This window comes from Acinonyx jubatus, chromosome E2 (assembly GCF_027475565.1).
Source record: "Acinonyx jubatus isolate Ajub_Pintada_27869175 chromosome E2, VMU_Ajub_asm_v1.0, whole genome shotgun sequence".
Taxonomy (NCBI): Eukaryota; Metazoa; Chordata; class Mammalia; order Carnivora; family Felidae; genus Acinonyx; species Acinonyx jubatus.
In genome coordinates, this window is record NC_069396.1 from 60,385,058 (window position 1) to 60,399,871 (window position 14,814).

At 55.2% G+C, this 14,814-nt stretch overlaps 2 protein-coding genes across 3 annotated transcripts; both read left to right on the plus strand.

Annotated features, from left to right (window-relative positions):
* Positions 1–2,909: 2,909 nt before the first annotated feature.
* RPS5 (ribosomal protein S5) lies at positions 2,910–8,309 on the plus strand. 2 transcript variants are annotated; one of them, XM_027037587.2, is made up of 6 exons: positions 2,910–3,066; positions 3,835–3,943; positions 6,124–6,333; positions 6,493–6,621; positions 8,007–8,105; positions 8,188–8,309. In XM_027037587.2, exons 2-6 carry the CDS (start codon positions 3,836–3,838, stop codon positions 8,254–8,256), a joined length of 615 nt encoding a protein of 204 aa, XP_026893388.1. In that variant the 5' UTR covers positions 2,910–3,066; position 3,835; the 3' UTR covers positions 8,257–8,309. The 2 variants fall into 2 exon arrangements, with proteins under 2 accessions (XP_026893388.1, XP_053067240.1); XM_053211265.1 differs by having other exon boundaries at positions 2,911–3,054; positions 3,822–3,943.
* Positions 8,310–8,460: 151 nt separating this feature from the next.
* RNF225 (ring finger protein 225) lies at positions 8,461–13,971 on the plus strand. The gene has a single exon (XM_027037576.2). The coding sequence runs from the start codon at positions 9,868–9,870 to the stop codon at positions 10,873–10,875; it is 1,008 nt and encodes a 335-aa protein (XP_026893377.2). The 5' UTR covers positions 8,461–9,867; the 3' UTR covers positions 10,876–13,971.
* Positions 13,972–14,814: the final 843 nt, after the last annotated feature.

Sequence of the window (14,814 nt, forward strand, 5' to 3'; positions counted from 1 at the left end):
CAGGGGGCACTGGGCCTATCCCACTCCCTTTCTTGATGCTCTGGGTATCTGGACATTGAATGCTCTGACTCAGGGTCTTCTGTCTCCCTGTCCAGGGACAAAGTCAGGGCTCGGTATGGAGTCCTGTGTGGAACCTACCATGCTGAAGGATGATGGATGGAGCAGTCACTGAGGAGCACTTGGAGGGCCGCTGCCCACGTGCCTACCCAGGTACACACGAAGGACTTGCCCACAGTTGCCGCACACGAAGGAGTGCAACCGCTGGCTATGTGGGTGCCCCAGTGAGTGAGCCGTTTCCACCAATAACCAAAGGCCCCGTGCACTCCCTGGGGCTTCTCACTGCCGGGTCCTCTGGTGCTCGATGAGGATTATGAAAATTGGGACTTCTCATGCCCATGGGTGCACTGTTGTTGAAGGAGCTTCAAGCTCTTGCAAAAAAAAGTTCTGCTCTGGCTCCACAAAAAGGGCCTCTCCTCAGAATGAATTATCCGGTTTCTGCCCACCACACAAAGGCCTTATTGCTGTTGAGGCAGGCATGAGTCTGCTTGCACTCAGGGGGTTGGAGCCCCAATTGAAGGTGGGTACTGGCATTGGGGGTGTGTCTAGATGGGGGCTAGCTACAGGGTCTGTGGAAGATCTGCATGCCCTCCCCATTTTTATAGAACTCTGCTGCCTAAGTGCACTGACCCACACCCCAGGGCTAATGCTGGGAGCAGCACCAGGAAAGCACCTCACTACATTCACTGGTCACATACACAGAGCTTCAGGAGTGAGAACCCTGGTCATGCAGGTTACTAGAGAGGAAGTGGGAGTCCCACATGAGGAACCCAACTCCCTCAAATTGTCAGGTCACTGGACTGGGGCTTGTGCCAAAGTCACAGACCGAGCCTGCATCCTAGGAAAGTTGTCTGGTCACCTGCCACGCCCTTTACACAGACCCCTTACCTGAAAGGGGATAGCACATCTCTGTCCTCTGCCAGGAGTCTTGGCTCCACCTTGGGTCTCTCCTAAAGGCCCAATGCAGTTCACTGGAGTCAGTCTCAGGGACTCTTGTGAATTTTAGCTATGCTAAAGGTGACCATCCCCCCTGCTATTTCCCACCCCATGGGGTTTTATGGCAAGACCTCCCTCCTGCTCTCCAATGCACAGCAGGACACTCTTTCAAGTTCTATACAGACATCCATTATCAAGTAACCACCAGCAGCCCAGGGCACAGGATCCAAACTGGCCTTGTCTGATTCTGTTCTCATTTCTATGCTGAAGGGGGAAACTGAGGTTTAGGGGGTGGTGCCTTCTCAGCTTCTGAGGAGAAAGGGGCACGGCTGGGAGCCTCCCTCTGGATCCTGCTGAGTGCAAGGGTAACTGGTGCCTCTGCTTCTCAGCTTCCCTGTTTTCCCCAGCTAGCACCTCCCCAGAAACCCTAACCGCAGGACGAGGTAGGGCCCCTAAGGATCACAAAGTATTCTGCCAGGACCAGGTAGGAGTTCACTTATCCCCTCCTCATCCCCCACAGACCCCAGTGGTAGGCCCAAGGCTGTTGTTTGCACGCACCAGGACAGGGAAGCGACAAGGGTCAGAGGCTGCAGGGGCTCGGGATATTGGTGCCCCCTTGCAGCCTGGGATCTAACCCCCTGCTTAGGCCACCTTCAGGGTATGTCCTTCTGAACAATGGCATGAACTGTGACTGGCAACAGTCCAAGGAGGCCCAGAGTCTCTGGTCTAAAACACTCCCGAAATTGGGGTAGGGGCAGGGGCAGGCCCTTACAATCGGTAAACAAACAGCTACTAAGCCCATACTATAAGCTTGCTCACAGGGTGGTGGGCAAGTGGGTCACTGGAGATCTATCTATGCAGGACCCCTTCGGTCAAGTGGCTGGGCCCTTTGGGGTCTGGCTAGAGGGAACATCCCCTTGGAGGCAGAGACCTCATCAGGAGGTAAGGAGCTCCATGCTGCCCCATTATCCTCTCACCAGCCAGCTTGGGTGAGCAACCACAGTGTTCGCTGCCTCTGGCAAGCCAACCAAAACAAGTCCACGTCCCAGCTAGACTCCAGGGTCTAGGTTTAGGAGGCGACAAACAGGAGGGGGATGTGTAGGACCGGCACAAGATCTTCGAGTTGGCCACATGGTCAAGGGTGGGGCACCCACTACCCGTGCCGACCCCCCTGCACCCGTCCATTGATCTCGCATCAACGCATGGCCGAGATGCATCAAACAGTGGGGTTTGCCCCCCAAGCCACCTGCTGGGCACAGCACCTGGTCCCACGTCCGGAGCTCCTCCCCTACCCTCAAGCTATGAAGAGGCGGCTGGAGCTGCAGGGGTCGAAGAGAAATGATGGGGGTACTCTGGCATGGGGTGAAGAGAGGTCAAACCGGAAAGGGTCTCCTCTGGGAGGCTCAGGCCCGCAACAACCCCGGGCGTGCAAGCGTGGGGGAGGCCGACCTGGGAGAGGGGCTCGCGCATGCACGTGGGGGGGGGGGGGGGCAGGACCAGCGGAGGGCAAGCGTGACCACCAGGCTCACTCTTCCTTCCCGAGCCTACAGCGAGCGCGTGCCTGTGAAGCGACTGTAACCTGGACGAGGAGCGAGAGGAGTACCGAACTGGATGCCCTACTCAAAACCGGCGGCAGGTGGGGCGTGGAGCCCGCGGCGGAACACGGTGGAGAGCGCGAGCCTGACTTCCGCCGTCACTAGACATGGCGGCTTGGCCTCAGAGAATTCTCTGAGCTTGTGCAAGCCCCTCCTTCCCCCCCCCCCCCACCCGCCCCAAGAAGGAAAGTACTGAAGGTTAGAACAGCCGCCAGGCACGCTTATGGGGCCGCTTCTGCAAGTGCGCGTGCGCAAAGGATTTACGGCTTTCCTTTGGCCCAGCAGGCGGTTTCACATTCTTGTTCCGGATTGGCCCTTGAACAAACCGTGTCGTTTTGCGCACGCATTGTCCCCGCTGACCCGGAAGTTTTCACCTTAGTTAAAAGCGTCGGCCCGCGACTCGCGCTCTCTTCCTGTCTGTGCCAGGGCAGCGCGTGGTGCACGCCGTGCGATTGTGACTCCCCGGCTGCGCCCTCAGGTGAGGCGGCTGCGGGGTTAGGGGTCCGAGGGACGATTCAGGATCTTTTGGGGAGTCCTCATCGATCCTCGAGGCCCGGGGCTTCCCTGGGGGGTGGGCTCTTTCCTTTCTCTGGAAAATGTGCTGAGAAAACGGGGAGGCGAAGGAAAGTTATTCTTTCTTTGGCGTTCCGCTACCTCCGTAGCTTTACCCTGCAGCAGGGGTCGGATGTAGTGGTTTGGCCCCTGCAGGCATACTTTGAAATAGGACGTTGCTGTTATTTTTATATGCGTGATGCACTTTGTGGCATATACACGGTTTTCTCTTTAGTAGCAGCCCCTTGGTGCTTGCCAAATGCCCCCTTGGTGTCGGACACGAGCGGTATTTGCTTTGATTATGCACGGAATTCGTGTAGTGATCTTGATGACAGATAAACGGTTCTATTTTATGGAAGAGGGAGCAGAGTCTAAATTAGTTTGACACTCCTAGCGTGGCAGAGTTCGTTAATGACGTGGCTGGGATTTGAACTTGAGCGGGTGCAGTGTTACGGTATTTGGCATCTACTGTCTCCATACGGCCCGCGCAGTAGCTGTTGACCCAGGCCTGCCACCAGCTCTCCCTGGTGAGAGACAGCTGTTCTTGCTGACAGCTAACTGGTTCTTCTAAGACTCAGAAAGATGGACCCGGATGTTTACAGCCTTTCTTGGTTCCACATAACTTCCCAACGTACAGGTTGTGGGTTAGTCTCACAGTGGTGGGTGTGCTTGGGCTCTGACAGTCTGTTCCTAGGATGACGGAGTGGGAGACAGCTGCACCTGCAGTGGCGGAGACCCCTGACATCAAGCTCTTTGGGAAATGGAGCACCGATGATGTGCAGATCAATGACATTTCCTTGCAGGTGAGGGGGCTGTGTGGTGGTTGTGCTACCCAGTTGGGTTTTGGGGCACACACGGATTCTTTCAGGAGGGGTCCCTGGAAACTTGTAGCTGTAAAGTTGAAAACCTGACAGGTAAAGGAGGGCTCCCTGGACCATCACACCTACATGTCCATTTTTTCCTTGTGTTCTTTTCATCTGTACACAAGATGGTTCCTTTCTCAGAGGTCACATCACATCCCACAGAGTTTTTGTGTGGGTGTTTTGGGGTTTTTTGTTTGTTTTTGGATCATTATTTTGCATGTGAAAATCCAGTTGTCCCAACACTATTTGGTTTTTGTTTTTAGAGTTTTGTGCATTTTACTTAGCAAATTTAGGCTATAAGTTGTCTTAAGTTAAATCTTTTATACATTATAAGAAGTTTGTCTGAATGCCACCATATGTTGAAAAGAATGTTTCCCCTATTGGTTTTAGTATCATTGAAAATAAGTTGAGCCTAGCTATATGATACGGGTTTATTTTTGGACTCAATTCTTTTCTGTTCTGTAAATCTATCCTTAAGCCAGTACCACACTGTCTTGATCATTGTAGTTTTGTAGTAGGTTTTGAAATCAGGAAATCAGTGGGGGTCCTCCCAGTTTGTCTTAACCCCTATATTGTTTTACGCTGGGCCTCATTAGGACTTTTGTGGGCCTTTTGTTAAAAAGAAATTACATTTTGTAATTTCATTGGTATAAAGGCAAATACGGTTTGGATTGTTTTTATTCCTTTTTCATTTTAAAAGAAACGAAAACATTTTTTGTTGTTTCCATACATATCATGGAATCTGGGCACTGTGCCTCATGGAGGATTCGGTCCTGTTTTTCACCCCGGATATTTTGTAGTTCTGTTTTCCTTCATTTCTTTGTTCTGCGAGGGCTAGATAGCAAATATTTTAGTCTTTGTGGGTCATATGTGGTAGATATGTGTTGCGAGTGTAAGTGATGGAATGATCTTTGGGTGTATTTCATAGCGGAACAATTGACAATAGTCGTCTTCATGTACATGTAGTTCCTCTGATTCCAACACCCCTGAACGTTTTGGTGTTTTCTAGACATTTTCTTTAGAAATGATACATGTGTATATAGGAGAGATTGACGAATAATTGTGTGTGTGTTTAGAGAGAGTGGGGAAGGTGGTAGAGAGAGGGAGACACAGAATCCAAAGCAGACTCCAGGCTCTGAGCTGTCAGCACAGAGCCCGACACGGGCTCCAACTGGTGAACCATGAGTTCGTGACCTGAGCTGACGTAGGACGCTTAACTGACTGAGCCACCCAGGTGCCCCAAATAATTGTTTTAAAACAGTAGTTCTCTGGAGTGATTTCCCCCCACCTCCTTTAGGAGACAGATGGCAATGTTGGCTTACATTTTTGGGTGTTGAAACTGAGAAGGGTGTTACTAGCATACTGGATGCTGCTAAACATCCTGCAGTGTGTGGGGCAGCCCTTACACAAAGAATGTTCTGATTTAAAATGTCTATGCTGCAAAGTTTGCGGAGCACTTTATTTAATGTTTACTTTTATATTTGGGAGAGACAGAGTGCAAGTGGGGCAGGGACTGAGAGAGAGGGAGACACAGAATTCGAAGTGGTCTCCAGGCTCTGAGCTGTCAGCACAGAGCCCAGCATGGGGCTCAAACTCACGAACCATGAGATCATGACCTGAGCTGAAATCAGAAGCTTAACCGACCGAGTCACCCAGGCACCCCAAGGAGCACCTTAAAATGAGATCATGAGGGGCACCTGGATAGCTCAGTCGGTTAGGTGTCTGACTTCGGCTCAGGTCATGATCTCACAGTTTGTGAGTTCGAGCCCCGCATTGGGCTCTGTGCTGTCAGCTCAGAGCCTGGAGCCTGCTTCAGATTCTGTGTCTCCTTCTCTCTCTGCCCCTCCCCCACTTGTGCTCTGTCTCAAAAATTAATAAATGTAAAAAAAAATTTTTTTAATGAGATCATGAGCTGTAATCTTGGTTTTCCATCTTCCTTCCTCCTATTATAAGGGAAACACTCTTTTTAGTGACTTGGTAAAGTTACTTTTTGGGGATTTATTGTTTTGTGGCACACAGGCCTCACAGTCAAGCCCCCAGAGGTGGTGCTCAGTCCTTCTGGTTCCTGGCCTTCCTGCTCCTGACCATGATCCCTCCATCCTCTCTCCCTGCTGCCCTAGGATTACATTGCGGTGAAGGAGAAGTATGCCAAGTATCTGCCCCACAGTGCAGGACGCTACGCAGCCAAGCGCTTCCGCAAGGCACAGTGCCCCATCGTGGAGCGCCTCACCAACTCAATGATGATGCATGGCCGTAACAATGGCAAGAAGCTCATGACCGTGCGCATTGTTAAGCATGCCTTCGAGATCATCCATCTGCTCACTGGTGAGGTAGGGCTCTGAGGCCTGATGAGGCAGAGAGTGCCCTTAGTACACCATAAGCCCAACAGCTACCCCATGACAAACATGCCGGGGTCTGCCAAGTTTTAGGAGTGAGAACACGGGGAGGGACCTAGGTTGGGTGTCAGGTTCATGGCTGCCTTCTCTTAGAACCCCCTGCAGGTCTTGGTGAATGCGATTATTAACAGCGGTCCCCGGGAGGACTCAACCCGCATTGGACGAGCTGGAACAGTGAGGCGTCAGGCTGTCGATGTGTCCCCCCTGCGCCGTGTGAATCAGGTGGGCCTGGGGCTTTAGGCACATATGGATTGATGGGAACACCACTGGGCTCCGGTGTGGTTCTGCCTGGGGCAGATTGGCAAGTGGGAAGGTTTGTTCTGCCTGTGTGTTTTACTCAAAGTGGCCTTTCCTCCAGGAAGCCTTCCTGCATTTCCATCCCTCTGATGGCAGATTCTAGCTCTGGCCCCTTCCCTGAGCAACAGTTGCCTGAGGCACAGTTTCATTTGAGTGTATTTTTACATACCATGTGTGGGTATATATTTTTTCACAGACCATTTGAGAATCAGTTGCAGGCATTGTAAACATTTTCCCCTTAACACTTCAGTGGATGTCTCCTAGGAACAAGGATATTCTGTCCCCACCATCATCCTCAAGGAGTTTAACAGTGGTAGAATTATCTGATCATCCCATCACTGCAGCTGTCCCTAGCATACCTTACAGTTGTCTGTTTACTTTCTTTTTTTTAATGTTTATTTTTTAATGTTCGTGTATTTTAATTTTTTTTTAATGTTTATTTTAGAGCATGCACGAGTCAGCGGCGGGGGAGGGGTGGGGGGAGCAGGGGGCAGTGCAGACAGAGGAGACAGAATCTGAAGCAGGCTCCAGGCTCTGAGCTGTCAGTACAGAGCCCTTTGTGGAGCTTTAACTCACAAACTGAGGTAATGACCTGAGCCAAAGTCGGATGCCTGAGCCACCCAGGTGACCCTAATGTTTATTTTAGAGAGAGATGGGGGAGAAAGGGGCAGAGAGGGGTACACAGGGTTGGAAACTGGCTCTGTGCTGACAGCAGAGAGCCTGATGCAGGGCTCTAATTCACAAACTGTGACAACATAGTCTGAGCTGAAGTTGGACGCTTACCCAACTGAGCCACCCAGGTGCCTGTTTTAATGTTTCTTTGTTTTTGTGAGAGTACATGCACGAGTGGGGGAGGAGCAGAGAAGGGGAGACAGGATCCCAAGCTGGGCTCTGCGCTGATAGCAGAAAGCCCGTTGTGGGGCTTGTATTCATGAACTGTGAGCCGAAGTCAGATGCTTATCCAGCTGAGCCACCCAGGTGCCCCTATAATAGCTGTCCATTTTTAATCGGAGGTCCAGGTCAAGAGCACACACTGCATTGCATTTCCCTGGGGTGGTGGGTTTCAAATCTCCTGTAATCAGGAGCTTTTGTGTCTACGCTTGTTTTTGTGGCCCTTGGTCTGATCCCAGATAGGCAGCAGGCCACCTGGGCAGCCTGTGGGCTCCTGCTGTGTCTTGACTCAGTGGGCCAGTGGATGGCAACATGGTAACTGACATTTGTTAGGATCACAGAGTGTACTGGAGGACAGTGGTCGTATCTGCTTTGGGGCACCCCTGCCCCCAGGCTTAACTGACCCCCGTGCTCCCTAGGCCATCTGGCTGCTGTGCACAGGTGCCCGTGAGGCCGCCTTCCGGAACATCAAGACCATTGCTGAGTGCCTAGCAGATGAGCTCATCAATGCAGCCAAGGTGAGTGAGGACACTGGGGTGGGGGGTCAGTTCAAGAAAAGGCTCTTCCAACATTCCAAACTAACCATCTACTTCCTTGCAGGGCTCTTCCAATTCCTATGCTATCAAGAAGAAGGATGAGCTGGAACGTGTGGCCAAGTCCAACCGTTGATCTCCTGGCTATGGCTCCAATAAATCTGTCTGCTTTTGGGGCAGCCTCACCCACCTGTGCCAATGTCTGTCCTTGTGTGGCTCCAGGAACTGGAGTGGGGATGGCAGTGTTCTGAGGAGCTGCCCACACTTCTGGCATGTGTTTTGGTCTGTGGGGACCTGGGATCACCAGGGAAATATTCTGTCCAGGAAGCACCACTGACTCAGGACCATGGCACCCCGGGGTGCAAGCCTGGCCACCTGGAGTGTTCCGTGGATGTTGGAAATGAGACGGGTGGGGTTGTCCTGGCAGAGATGTCACTCTAGTCTGGGGAGGGGCTTGGTGGTTGTCCATGATATCTGGGTGGCTGCCCACCATCCTGAGAGGCATGTTCCCTGGAAGGAGCTCCAGGGAGAGGAATCCAAGGCCACAACCGTTTCCAGCCTTCTGTCTGCTTGTTTGAAAGGGGCCAGCTCTGTCTGGTCCACTGTTGTGTCTGCCCACCTTCCACCCCGGGACTCCAGAGGTTCCTTAGTTCTGGCCAGGTTCCCCCAGGGGTTCCAGGCTGCCTCCCCAGTCATTTTGGGTGGTCAACACTGCAACCCAATCCTGGGCATCCTGTAGAGCCACTGCCACACTAGGCTTCTGATTGTACTAGGTGGCTGGGAAGTGGGTTCCTGAGGTGTTGAAGGCTTGGTTGCAGGGGTGTGGGGTGTTGGGGGGGGGATTATTGCCCACCCACGAGGCCAGACTCTCCCTGCCCTGTCAGCCTGCTATCCCTCACCTGCCGCCCCCAACATCCGGCCAAGGTCAGGCTAGGTGTTCATGCTGGAGGGACCTGTCTGGGGGGGCGGGGCAGGTGGTCAAACAGGTCTGGTGGGTACCTTGGGAACCTGGGATCTGGAGGGAGTGGTACCAAGGCAGCACCCTCCTGCAGGGAGGGGCACCTAGTATGCAGTTGCTGGGAGGCAGAGGACTGGGGTCAGAATTGGAAGGGACGTGCCAGCGAAAGGTAGGAGGCATCAACAGGAAGAGCCCAAAGGTCAGCTGGGGTCTGTCATTGTCTAGCTGGGACCCTCTGTCACCTGTTGGGCTTCCAACATTGCTCTGTGCTGCTGGGCTCCCAATCCTGAAGTTTGGGTGTCCTCTTCCCTCATCTTCCTCTCCTGGAGTCTGTGGACTCCCCAGAGTCCGTTCTTTTGGTGGGTGGGGGCATCCCCTTCTTTGCTCCTCTTGGTGTTGGATCCTCCTCATTGCCTAGGGTCCTTCCTGCCTGGTGACTCAGGTCCTCTCTGCTATCCTCTCTGGGACCTTTTGAGTCTGTAACTTAGGATCTACTGGGCCCCCTGAGTCCATCCCAGTGTCTGTCCCTGTCCCCAATCCTCTGTCGTCTCATCTGTCCTGCCCCTCCCCCCCTTCCCTAGTCCTGATCTTCTACTTCCTACTTCAGACACCCTTTTCCTCTGCTCCAACCCAGAGAGTCGCTAACTTTTCCCGTCCTCTCTGCTCCTTGGCTCTGGCAACCACCCTTTCTCTGAATGCCCCCTGCTCTAGGTTGGGCCAGCCCCTGGCCTTCGTTCTTCCACCACCTCCTTCCCTGGCTGACCGCCTCTCCCCTCAGGCCTCGTCCGGATGCCCTGCCCTCGGCCACCCTGGCTCCGCCGCCCCCGGGCCGCTGAAGGCTCAGGCCCCTGCTCCCCGGGCTCACTCTCTGTGCCACGCTCCCCGGGCAGGGGGGAGGGTGAAGACGACGGCGAGGAGGAGGAGGAGGAAGAAGGGGACGGCAGCCCGGGCTCGGGCCCCATCCTGTCCCCCGCGTCTCCCGTGGAGTGCCTCATTTGCGTGTCCCCCTTCAACGGCGAGTTCAAGCTGCCCAAGCGCCTGGACTGTGGCCACGTCTTCTGCCTCGAGTGCCTGGCCCGCTTGTCCCTGGCCACGGCGGGCGGCGGGGACGCGGTGGCGTGCCCCGTGTGCCGAGCGCCCACGCGCCTGGCCCCGCGCCGCGGGCTGCCCGCTCTGCCCACGCAGCCTGGCCTGCTGCCCCGCGAGGCGCGCGCGCCCACCCCGCGCCGGGGTTCCGTGCGCTTCGACCGCCGCCGCGGCCTGCTGTACCTGCGGCCGCCGCCGCCCCCGCCCGGGCCGCGCAAGTCCCGCGCCGCCCGCCCGCAGCCGCTGCCGCCGCCGCTGCGCCTCGGCCGCCCGCTGTCCCGCCGCCTCTCTCTGAGCAGCCCGGCCTGGGCCTTCAACGCGGCCGTGGCGCTGGCCGTGCTGGTGGCCGCGGGCCTGGTGGTGTCGGGCGTCTACATCTTCTTCCTCATCCCGCACGCCGCCTCCTCCGGCCCCGCGCGGCCCCAGCTGGTGGCGCTCGCCCCCGCGCCTGGCTTCTCTTGGTTCCCGCCGCGGCCCGCGCCCGGGGCGCCCTGGACCCCCGCCTGGACGCCGCACCCCACGGGCCGTGACCTGGACACTGCCCTGCCGGGGGCTGCGGAGGACGCGCCGCAGCCCGAAGGGGGCTCCGAGGACACGGTGGAGGGCGAGGGGACGCCGGCCAGGGCCCCGAGCCGCACGTGGAGGGCAGGAGCTGGGCCCGGCTGGGACCCGCGGGGAAGGGGCGCGAGGAGGGTGTGGGGGCCGCAGTAAACGCATCTGTGCTCCGGGTCCTATCTTCAGGCCTGGGGACCTCCGTGTCACTCTTGGTGGGGCCCTGCCAGGACCCCTTGCCATGATTCTCGTGGAGGCCTTGGTAAGGTGCATCCCTTACCGATCGCCCACTTCTCCAGAAGGAGGCCTGGTGGGATCATTCCAGACATCATCACCACAAAAGCAGGGACCCTCTCAAGGACTACCCCCTGCCTTCATTCCCACAAGGGGCCCTCAGAGAGCACCCATGACCCCAATCCCTGTGGACATCCGGCAGCTGAGGCTTATAAAGATCCCCATCTTTATAAAGGTCCTGCTGGGAGCCACTCCAAAGCCTGGTCTCCATTAGGATCCAGTGGGAAATACCCTTGATCCTCATCCCTCGTGGCAGTCCACCTGGAGAGCCCCTCTGACCAGAATGGTGCAGATACCCTGCTAGGGACACCATCAGCCCTGATCACAGGGCTCGACTAAGTGTACCCCCAGTCATCAGTCCCCTGGGGGAGCACCCTCAGCAAGCAGCTGGGGCTGAAGGCTCTGATTTACCCACCCTTGGGACTCACTGGAGGTTGCTGGGGCCCCCCATCTTTGGAGGCAAAGCTGCTGCTGCTGTTAGTCTCTGGCCATGGTCTGGCCCAGCCCATTGTAGTCCTCCCCCTCCCCCCTCCTCCCTCCCCCCTCCTCCCTTCCCCACCAATCCCTACCGAGGCTGTGGAGTTTTCCACTCTGCTGCTTACAGGCTGGGTCTGGGTGGCATCCAGCTGTTTCCATGCTGGTCCTTTGTTGCCTCTCCGTAGACATAGCTGGGACTTGAGCTTGGAGGGGCAGCAGTGGCCTGGCCAGGATTTAGGAGGGACAGATAGACCCTGAGCCTCAAAGACTAGCTCCCATTTGGTCCTGAGTACCAGTTTGCAATGGGAGCCTCCACAACTCCAATGGGTCATGGCTTCTGGGACCCTCCTGAAATGCTGTAGGGGCAGCTCTGGTCACCTAGGCTTAAAGAGGCTAAGGTTGCCCTCTAGGTCAATGTCACATGATTTTGGGGGTGGGTGTTCCTGGATCTCCCTGGCCTGCTGGCAGGTATCCTGGCCACCTTAGGTTCTAGAACCTCCATCACCCCCATCTGCACTCAGTTATTGCACCTCTTCCTCCAGGGCTCTATCAACCTTTTTTGGCATCCTTGCCATTCCCCTAGGTGAAGCTTCAGCCCTCCCTGTGGACGGCAGCCTGCAGGGTTCCTGTCCTCCTCCTCTCAGAAGGCTTCCCTGCTAATGTCACTGCAGGGTAGATGGCAGCCGCCTGCTACACAAACTGTCTGTTCCCCCCAGGTCCTGGAGCCCACATCCTGTCTCACTTTGCCCAGGGTTGGGGTTCTGTGTTTTGTGGGTGGGAATCCAGCATTTTCCAGAGAGCAAAATGACTGCTATGGGGCTGGAGGCTCCTGTTTGACTTGTTTACATCTGTGTCCTCAGTGCCTGGCATACAGAGGGGAGCCAAATAGTATTCTGGGGAGTGACAGCATTGCAGGTGACAAAGAGGCAGCCCAGGAATGCCTATGGGCACTCCAGGCCCAACTGTCTCCCAGTCACCCCGATCTAGTCATGTCGGCAGAGCTCCTTTTGATACAAGCTGCTCCTTCCAGGTGGAAAGCCAGAGGGGGAACATCAGGACATTGAAGGGAGTGTCTTCCCAGACCAGTTCTTGTTGCACACCCAGGTGTCAACGTCACCCACAGGGGCTGGGGGCAGTGTGCTGGGTCACTGGGCAGTCATAGCCCAGCCCACTCAGGGAAGGAGGGGACTTGGTCAGGCAAGAACAGGTTGGTGGTCTGTATTAGTTTTCTCTGGCTGCTGCAACAAATTACCACCAACTGAGTTCCTTAGAACAACACACATTAAGTATCTTATAGTTCTGCAGGCCTGGAGTCTTGAAATCAATTTTGCCTGGATAAAATCAAGTGTCCTCAGGGCTAACTTCTCTGGAGGCTCCAAGAGAGAATGTCCTTAGCTTTTCCATCTTCTTGAGCTGCATTCCTTGGCTTCTTCCTCTATCTTCATATTTTATTTTATTTTATTTTTTAAGTAACTACGTCTCACGTGGGGCTTAAAATCACAAACCCAAAATCAAGAGTCCTGCGCTCTACTGACTGAACCAGCACGCTCTGTCTTCAAAGGCAGCAGCCTAGCAGCTTCAGATCTCTCTCTGATCTGCCTCCCTCTTTCACTTACAAGGACACTGTGATTGCATTGAACCCACCCAGATAATCCCAATTTCCTCAGCTCAACATCCGCATCTGCAAAGTCCATTTTGCCATGTAAGGTAACAGATTCACAGATTCTGGGGATTAGGATGTGGCTATCTTTGGGGGACATTATTCAGCTTAGCATAGGGTCTCAGATATCCCTCTTCTCATTCCTTCCCTCCTCCACCCCAGGCTGGGAAAGTGGAGAGGGTCAGGAGTTGGGCCCAGCTGGGGGTGTCAGAAAGGGGCCCTTAACTGGTGGTGCACAGAAGGGGGAGAGACAATGCTGTCTGCTTGGAAGGAGACCTTAGAAATGTATCTTCAAAACAGCTGGCATCGAGGTAAAGGGACCTGGAACAGGAAGGTGGTGACTGAGGGCAGTGGGCAGGGCTGGCCCCTCCCCCCTGTCCTAACTAGCTTCCTCTTAGGGGCTAGGGAGAGTAAGAGAGTGCTTCTCCACTCTCACAAATGGAAACCTGAAGCCTCAGTCTTTCTTTCCTTTAAATGAGGCTGATGACAGATCCCAGGGGTCCTGAGCATTCCTGTCCACTAATTACTACCTTGATGCCTGCCCACCTGCTGCCCACAAACAAAAGGAGCTGCCCCAAACCACACTGGGTGACTCCTTCCCATCCTTGCCTACCAGCCTATGTGGCCACCCAGAGTTGTGCTCTCCCAGCCCTCTCTCTGCCCACTGCATCCCCGCTGCATAACCACCCCTCACCAGCCCCAGGCTTGCTCCTTCTTCTAGGTCCTGGTGCCTCTGACTACCCAGAGAGGGGGCATCAACCTCAATGCCTTGCATGGTGCCAGAGATACCAGACGTTTGTTCTTTTCTCTGTAAAATGGACAATAAACATATGTGGGGCATTTTTTACTTAAGTCTTTCCCCAATGGTTGCGCATGTAAAATTCTCTGATATGAACTTGCTCCAGTAGACTTCAGAGGTGGGAGATATGACCAAGGCCCTCCGAAACTCCTTATGCACACAAGATTTTGCTCCGTGATCTCTTCAGTAGTAAAAGAGAGTTGCTTCTTCTCCAAGGACTTTCCATAAGCCACGCACTGAGAGGGCGAGTTTTCCGCGTCCACTCTCGGGATGTTCTGCATAGGGATTGTTGAGGCCTTAGCTGCCCGATAAGGGCACATACTGAGCAGTAGGAAGGCCCGGGCGGTGCACCATCTGCATCTCTGCCTACATCCAACTGTCAGTCTTCCTCCCCACACCTCCTTTTCCTCTTGCAGAGGTTCCCCAGGCATTAGTCCTCAGCTGCTCCACGCCACGGGGAACGACTCGGGGGCGGCCGCGGGCACGTGCCGGCTTCTGCTGTGGCCGCGGAGGACGCCCCCTCTCTGAGCGGCTGCACAGCCCCCGGGCGGTCCCACTATGGCTGGGGACGCCGGGGATCGAGGAGGCGGGACATTCGTCGCGGTAAAGGCGCGTTCATGGCGTGGTGGGACACCCCCCACCCCCACCCCTACACTCTCGTGCTGTCCCTGTTCCTGATTCTGCCCTTTCAGGGAGCCTAACAGACGCCGTCCCGGTGCTGCTACCCGATCCCTAAGCCAGAGGCTGTCGGAAGTGGAACTCTAGACAAACAACCGTCGGAGGCGGGCGGCGGAAGTCCCGCCCCAGAAGCCCTCCCGAAACGCCCTCTCCTGGGTCTTCATTGGTCAGGGCCGAGAGGTCGTCGCAG